Source organism: Lactuca serriola, chromosome 7, assembly GCF_051521515.1.
Source record: "Lactuca serriola cultivar US96UC23 chromosome 7, Lser_US96UC23_V15, whole genome shotgun sequence".
Classification (NCBI taxonomy): Eukaryota; Viridiplantae; Streptophyta; class Magnoliopsida; order Asterales; family Asteraceae; genus Lactuca; species Lactuca serriola.
Genome location: NC_136414.1, coordinates 182,502,683 through 182,511,402, shown reverse-complemented (window position 1 = coordinate 182,511,402; position 8,720 = coordinate 182,502,683). Strand labels below are relative to the sequence as shown.

Sequence of the window (8,720 nt, the reverse complement as noted above, 5' to 3'; positions counted from 1 at the left end):
ACCAGACTCTCAAGTTTGAGTTTGGCTTTGGTGGTGTATTGAATAGGCAAATAAGATCTCGGATTCATAGATGGGTTTCATTTTTAGGGGTATTGTGTGTCATCTGATGTCTTAGACCTGAGTGGGTCAGTTCGTTTGTATGGGAAGGACCGCGAGATGCATGGAGCTAATGAGTAGTAGACGACAGAGGTCGAGGGTGAGACGATTTCAGTTTGGATTGTAGTATTCGCTTGGGGCAAAGCGGACTTCGTGACTTGTGTGTCACAATGGGCTGAGATAGTTGTTGTGAGAAGGAAGTCAGTGAGATGTATTAGGGCATGCAAAGGGTAACCTTTGGAGGTCCACCTATAGGGTCAGGGGTTGACCTGGTGCTCAGTGTTGAGAGGGATATCTGAGAGAGAGCTAAGGATTATGATTGTTAGATGCTAGACGATACTTCTGAGCAAGCATGATCATTTTTCTTGTTTCTGAGGACAGGGTGTTGAGAGTTCTTTGTTCAGATGGCTTTCAATTGCAGTACAGTGGATGGGTCACTGGTGTAATTTGACACTTTCGTTCCTTGGAGTATGATATGGATCGTTTTTTATGTCTGGTATGAGTGATCGATAGCCAATTTTTGGGCTTTGACTTTTCCTATCAAGTCGCAACGAGAGAATCATAGGGGCAGTGACTTATCGGGGTCTGTTATTCGAAGAGAGAATAACATGGTGATATATTGAGAGGACGGTTTGGCAGTGGGACAGGCCATTAGAGTTTCCATATTCTGGAGAGTCAGAAGGGGTATCGTAGCGGCAGAAGGGTCTGTCTTATTCCGGTTTTAGGATTTCCTATTTGGATTAAGATGTACATGGAGAAAGATATCGGTGTGGTATGAGATCCTTTCAGTGGTTCTTTTCGGGTTATTGGGTTCGATCTATGTGTTGTTGAGGAGCGATTTCGAGGACGAAATCTAATTCAAGAGGGGGAGAATTGTAACATCCAGACTTTCAAGTGCATTAAGGTGTTTAACTTTGAGATTCGTGGAGTGACTCGGTGAGTTGTGAGTCCAACTCGTTGAGTAGAGTCGAGTTGTTCGCGTGACATTAATGAATGGACTCGACGAGTCAGAGAGTCGACTCGCCGAGTAGGTGCTAGGCAGAGAAACCCTAATTTCTCAGGGTAGGGTCCTATTTAAAGGACCTTAATTCGCCTCATCATCCTCCTTACCTCTAGAGAGAAACCCTAATCGCTTAGAGAAACCTAAAAGAGAGAAGAGACATAATTTTGGGCATGTTGTGACCTTTTGGAGGAAGAAGTGGAGAGCATCAAGGCTTGGATCAAGAGGAGGCTTTTGGATCCAGAGGTTCTTCAGAGTTTTGATTCAGTTGGAGGTAAAAAGATGCTAGCTTGATCATTTCCTTATGAAATCTTGTTTAGGGAATCTTTAGGGTTTTCTTCCATCTATCTTGTGTCTTAGAGTGATTGGTGCATGGCTTGAGGTTGGAACCTCATATTTGGACTATAAGTGGCCTTGTGAGTCCAAAGACTCTAAATTTATAGAGCTAGAGTCTAGCTTTTGTGCATCTAGCCCTTGTGGGCGCATATTTTGGCTTTATGAGTCTTATATGCCATGTTTAAACGTAAAGCTTGCAGCTTTACATGACAATCGACCCTTAGGATGGTAGATCTAGTGTTTGGAGTGATGGATCCGCTTTAAATCGTCTGAATAAGGGATCTGATCGAAGGGACTCATCGAGTCCCTGTCCTGACTCGACAAGTCGGTGAGGGTTTGTCCCGATGAGCTTGATCGTGCAATAACTCGGCGAGTTGGGGGTCAACTCGACGAGTTGAGCTATACCTTCATGAGACATCTAAGGAAACAAGTGGACTCGATGAGTCACATAGGTGCACTCGGCGAGTCGGGTCAAACAGGGACTGTTGACTCGAGTTTGACTTTTGTTGACTTTAGGGTTGGGTCAATCATGAGTAATGGAGACCATGGAGGGGTAAAATGGTATTTTATCCACTTCAAGAGTTAGACAGAGAAAAATAATATCCTTTGGTGTATTTGAGTATGAATAGAGTATTAATTAGAGATGTTATCCTATGTGTTAGGCGGATGCTAGTTCGAGTTTTCCGAGTACGAGACTATTACTTGCTAGCTTGCGAGGTGAGTCTTCTCACTATACTTTACCTTGAGTGGTATTTATGTGTGACCAGAGGGTCTTATATGCTTACTTGAGTTATGTATTTTGTCTGTGTGATATATATGCTATGTTATGTGTTACCGAGAGCGGACTGGAGGGTCCAACGAGCCGTGAGACCGGAGGGTCCTCACTGAGACCGGACCAGAGGGTCCAACGAGCCGTGGGACCGGAGGGTACCACTGAGACACATAGACCGGAAGGTCTTACAGAGTTATAGCCTCGAGTGGCTAATGTGCTATATGTGGTATTTTGGGGAACTCACTAAGCTTCGTACTTACCGTGTTATGTGTTATGTGTTTCAGGTTATCTCAGGATCGCAGGAAGGCACCAGCTTAATTGTACACACCAGTGAAAGAGTTATGTTTTGAAGATCCTAGATTTAAAATCAAACAATTATGGAGTTGCGATTTGTAATTTAAATAAAGGAGATTTTTGTGAAATGTGTTATGAGGATTATGCAATTTTAAATGAAAAATTTACAGTGTTATATCGTTGATAATCTATTACAATTTATCGACGCTTTACCAACGGAAATCAAATAATTTTTCATTCCGTCGGAATTCTATTGGTAAATTTTGGTTTTCTTTTTTTAATTTTTTAATAACATCGGCAATTTGGTAAAAAAAAAAAAAAAAAAAAAAAAAAAAAAAAAAAAAAAAAACGCATCTACTGATTTTTCCCTATGCTTTCCCTCTTCTCTTTATACTACACATGCTCCCTCTTGCTCCTCCCACATCTTCAATCTGCAACCAATCGGCCACTGCCATCTGCCAACAACGTCACCTTCGCCATCCCCGCCGGCAGCAAAGCCCTTCAGCTCTTCCAAAGTTGTCGACGTAGGATACCTTCTTCCTCCCACCACTGGTCCGACCTGCAACCCACCTCCCCTTAACCAAGTAAAATTGCTCCCCTTTCTTTCTTTCTCTCTCTCTCTCTCTCTCTCTCTCTATATATATATATATATATATATATATATATATATATATATATATATATATATATGACGTCCAACATTGCCTCGCTCTCTTGCTGCTGCCGCCGCCGCCACCGGTGAAGTCCCTGTTTACAGCTGGTGGACCAGACCATTTGATCCAATTTCAGCTTCTTTCTCCAAGTTTTGGTAAAAAAAACCCTAACTTATTTTTTCTATTTCATCCATTGAGTTTTTTGTTGATATTTGATACTTCCTATTGGTCAACGAAAATTAAAATTGTGAATATTTGAACAAAGTATCCATCAGCAAGTAACTTCCAATTTGATTAAGTTTTTTTATTTCTCCATTGAAGGATGATGATTATGATGAACCAGATTTGTTCCTTCTGAAAATGTTCCTAGTAAAAAGGAGGATTGGGATCCTTTGAAGGAAATCGAGGATGCAAAACACTTTTTTTTTTTGTAGCTTTTCATGTAAATATATATTCTCAATTCCATGGGAGATTCCCCTGACACTTTTTTTTTTTTTGTAGCTTTTCCTGCAAATATCTCTTTTATAGCTTTTCCTGCAAATAATATGTAGCAAAAGATAATTTACATAAAACATATAATATTCTCATCTTGGAATTTGGAATTTGACTTTGATACAGTTCACAAGTTGTTAGTTAAATTAGTTAGAAAAAAAATGTTTATATGTTTGATACAATTCACAAGTTGTTAGTTAAATTAGTTAGAAAAAAAATGTTTATATGTTTTGTATTTTACTCTTAATGGTGTATGGATCATTGAATTAAATTGTGAATACGTGTTTTAAACTGTGAATAGTGTTTTAATAATTTTAACTTGTGAATTTTTCGTAAAATTAATTGTAAACTTAGATAGAATGGGCTGTAAGAGTCAAAGAGATAGTTTTAAATAAAGCACATGAAAATCTCATCTTGAAATTCTACTTTGATACAACTCACAAATTATTTGTTAAAATAATTGAAAAAAGAATGTTCTATATGTTTTGTATTAATTTGTAAATGATGTATGGGTCGTTGTATTAAACTTTGAATATATGTTTTAAATTGTGAATATTATTTTAAGCTGTGATTTTAAAAACTGTGAATATTGTTTTAACTTGCATTTAATTTTTTTTTTGTAAAGTTAGATAGAATGGACAACAAAAGATAAGTTAGATAAAACATATAATCATCTTGAATTTGACTTTGATACATCTCAAAAGGTGTTAGTTAAATTGACTGAAAAAGAATATTTTATATGTTTTGTATTTAACTGTTAATGGTTTATGGATCTTTGTATTAAAGAAATGTTTTAAATTGCAAATATTGTTTTAAGTTGTGATTTTAAACTGATAATATTATTTTAACTTGTGATTTTTTTTGTAAAGCTAATTATGAACTAATATAGATTTGGCAGAAAAAGACCCAGATCTTATGGTGATAGGAGGAAGGAAGAGTGACATCGTTGCTTGGTTGTAGTAGTAGTAGGTAACAATGATAATGGTCGTGGCGGATTTGATGCTGGTAGGATGCAATAATAACAGTGGTAATGGTGGTCCATGTGGTTAGTGGTGGCGGCGAGTGATGGCGATGGTGGTGGTGGTGGTGGTAGAAATTGAGTGTTATTTCTGTTAACTTATAAATTGGTGTATAACATGTTTATTAAGTTGTGAATGGTTGAATTAATATGTTTGTTAAATTGTGAATATGTTATTTGAATTATGAATTTTCTTAGCTAAAGCGTGAAAATGATGTTTTGCCATTTTTCAATAAAAAAAACATAATTTTAATAATTATATCAGATACATCTTTTTTTTTAATGAAAGTCAAAGATAATGAGTTATTATTTCCAAAAAGTTAGAATGACAAAAGCATCCTTAATGAAAAGTGGTTTCTATGGTTCTTAATCTTTTTTTGTTCTCATTTAAACCACTCCATATATATATATATATATATATATATATATATATATATATATATATATCCATTATAAGAATATGAAAATAGTTTTGAACCAAAAAACACAAACTAATGTTTAAATATAACACGCCACCAATAAGAAAATATTACAACATAAACTCGTAACCTAATAATTTCAGTAAAAGAACCTATGTAGGTTTACGATACGCAAACCCTAATCTATAAAGTCGAAGAATAATACATACATAGAAAGAGAGAGAAAAAAAGAGTAGCAGAGTCGTGATTAATTGTGAGTGTGTGTGTGTGTATGTGTACGTTTTGAGCTCTAACACTACAACTCATACTTTTATATTATCGGGTCGGATTATAGGTCACCTCACGGACAATAAAACTGCATGTTCTTCATGTATTAGAAAAGTGAGTCGCCCCTTTAAACATTGATGTATTACGCATTTGATCCCTCTACTATGAACTTTAAGATATAACTAGTGGGTGAGCTCGTGGTGAACTATGAGTCGCCCTTGTAGCTGTTCTTGTACGTTTATTGAACCCGATATTACTGAAATGCGTCTTGTTTTATTCACAAAAGATGACGATGAGAAAACGATGACAAAACGAAGCCCAAACTTGAAGCACAAATCGATAGACGGAAAATGGAGAAAAGGAAGGTCAAAGTGGTCAGATGAAGCACAAACCGATAGACGGAAAATGGAGAAAAGGAAGGTCAAAATGGTCATATGAGAAAACGATGACAAAACGAAGTCTAAAACAAAAGCACTAATCGGTAGACGGAAAATGGACAAAAAGAATGTTAAAATGGTTAAAAGGGATTGAAAGTGATAAATATTAAAACACGTATGGTCAATCTGTAATAAAAAATAAGTATTAAGACGGAAAAAAAGGGGACAAAATGAAGGCGAAAATAGTCAAAAGGACTTAAAGTGGCAAATATTAAAAAACATGCGGTCAATCTCTAATTACAACAGACTATGGACCAAAATTGTCAAAATATACACAAAGTGACCAAAACTGTCAAAGTATACAAAAGAGACCATAATTGTCAAAGTATACACAAAGAGACCATAAGTGTTAAAAACAAAGTATTTTGGCAATATCTTAAAACATACAAAATGCACTATTTCTAATATTAATATAGTATATAAACCTAACATGTCACCCAATTCTTGTAGGAGCCCACAAATAAAATTAGCCCAACATCAGCCCATATCCTTTCTAAGCTCACGGACACAAATGTAACACATGGAAATGTTACTTGACCTACACTTGGACAACAACCAATCATTAAAACATAAAAATAAATTCAATATCTTAACCAATCATTAAAACATAAAAATAAATTCAATATCTTTTATAGTCGAAGGGGAAACAAAATATGAGTACTAACTGAGACATGCCTGGTACTTTACCCGTTTTATAGAACTAGTAAATGAACAATTATAGAGCAATAAACTTGTAAATACACCTTATAATATATCCATCTCTATGTGTGTTTTTATTTGTTTGTTTGTAATTTTGTAATTGATTAGTTGAAACTTATTCAGCATATCATTTGGAATTAGTTTATGTACCAATTTGAGGTGGTGTGAATATGATGAGCGGAGATGATGGTGATGAGGGAGGGAGGCGCGGCGACTAGGGGATGTGAAGTCGCATTTGTTTTTTTGTTTTTTTAAATGGCTAATCTAATTTATTTTTTAAAATTATTTTTATTTTCACCTACAAATAAGTTACAGAAATGGCATTAAATATTGTTTTCTGTACAGAAAGAACAACCACAATCAATTTTCAAACCACAAAAACCAATGATGTAGCGTTTTCCGATGTTGTCTTAAATTTGCTGCATTTTTAAAATCACACAAGACTGACTATCCGGGAAGTTTTGTCTAGTTTCTTAAAAAAGTAGAAGCCACCTTCACTCCGAAGCAATTGGGTATCATATTCAAAAATATTAGACACGTGGGTCGTGATAAATGACACGTGTCGTTCTGCATGGATACACAGATCTTTGAAACTGCCACCAGCTCGTATGACCACACCCATCATCCCTAACAAACCCAGGAACATCAATGACAACTATCATCTTACATTGTCCATTTTTTTTCTGCGATTAATTTAAAGAGAATCATAAACGTATGACAAAAATGTCGATTTTTATAACGCGAAATATTCGGATGGATTAGGATGCTCTTCTACTGAAGAAACAATACAACGAAAATGAATTAACTAGTAATGCAAAAAGGGTTGCAGCGGCCTATTATGGTGGCTACGGTGGTTGCCGGAGTTTAACCATCCATGGTTACCCCAAAAAAACCGTACCTCATTTCCCAGCACGTTCACGATCATGATTCAAACCCCATCTATGGATCCCAAAATGCAACTGCGCAGCCGCGATCAAAAACTCCACCGCTTGCTGTGGCGTCAGAAGCTCCACCACCGCCTTCAATGTTCTCAGCCGTAGTTCGTCCGCCTTCTCCACGATCTGAACCAGCCGTCCGATCTTCTTATCAAGATCGCCACACGACCCGCCTATTAGCTCACTTGCCTCATCCTGCTATAATCCCAACAATCAAGAAAATTTCAACAGTTAATTCATGAATAATCATCACAAATGATAACCTTTTTTGAACAAAAATGAAGAGAAAAGCAAAAGATATAGAATTTGCATGCCTGCCACTCCGAGAGCTGATCGGTGATGGCGTTCTCTTGTTGAACAGTCTCACACTGAAGCTCACTGACACGGGTAAACTGCGCCGGTGAGAGATCGCCGAGGTCACCGGTGCGAATGCCATGGAGGATGTCGAGTATGCGAGACTCAAAAAGTATGCTGGATTCAGTGTAGATAAGGTGAAAAGCGGTGGTGGGGCGCCATCCGGCGATCCAGTGGAGAGAGCGTTCGAGAGTGGTGGACCACCGGGCGGAGAAGATGGAGAGGACGTCTTGATTAGCGGCGAGGGACTTGACTCGGTAGAACTCGGAGAAGTGGGACATGGTTTTATCGACGACTTGGGTGAGTTGGTGGTGGTCGTCATCGGTGGTGGGTGGACGGGGGAATTTGGTGAGGTGGTGGATTTGGTGGTGGAGCTGCTCGTACCATGTTTCGTAGAATCGGTGGAAGTCCATAAATGTAAATTAAAGGATCTATTACAGTTAGAGAGAAATGGAGGCTTGTTGGATAAGAGACTTTGGTTTATATATGTATCCTGTTTTAGAGTGGGTCGGCACTCGGCGGTGTACATTTGCCGCCGGGGAGAGGATATTTCGTGGTAGTTGTTATTAATATCGCAATTTTATATATCGAATGGAAAAACATTCATTATATCGAAGCTTAAAAAATCTAGAATAAATTACATGGATGGTCCCTATAATATGAAGTAATCTACGTATTTGGTCTTTAACATTTTTTTTTCATTCGGATTGGTTTTTTTAACCATTCAAGTTACAAGCAAAACCCTAAGTTTATTAGCATTGAGAAATTGAGGGAAATTAGGGTTTTTTTCAACCATTCACCTCTTTGTTCTTCTCAATATGAGATCTCGGATCTCGATTCTCTACGCATCAGTTGTCCGGACATCGGTGGTCCATAAGCAATCAGATCATTGCTTTAAAGGCAACAGTGAGAGAAATATAGAAGTATGTGAGAGAGGGAAATGGTTGT

The 8,720-nt window shown here is 37.2% G+C and overlaps 1 protein-coding gene and 1 long non-coding RNA gene across 2 annotated transcripts; one reads left to right on the top strand and one right to left on the bottom strand.

Annotated features, from left to right (window-relative positions):
• The first annotated feature begins 2,905 nt into the window (after window positions 1-2,905).
• On the top strand, window positions 2,906-4,858 carry LOC145062194 (uncharacterized). The gene is made up of 2 exons (XR_013687476.1): window positions 2,906-3,306; window positions 4,533-4,858. It is a non-coding gene; the product is annotated as an uncharacterized LOC145062194 (long non-coding RNA).
• A 2,359-nt stretch (window positions 4,859-7,217) lies between these two features.
• On the bottom strand, window positions 7,218-8,322 carry LOC145062193 (transcription factor-like protein). The gene is made up of 2 exons (XM_079009828.1): window positions 7,733-8,322; window positions 7,218-7,616 (listed from the first exon to the last, which is right to left on the bottom strand). The coding sequence occupies exons 1-2, from the start codon at window positions 8,183-8,185 to the stop codon at window positions 7,383-7,385; spliced, it is 687 nt and encodes a 228-aa protein (XP_078865954.1). The 5' UTR covers window positions 8,186-8,322; the 3' UTR covers window positions 7,218-7,382.
• Window positions 8,323-8,720: the final 398 nt, after the last annotated feature.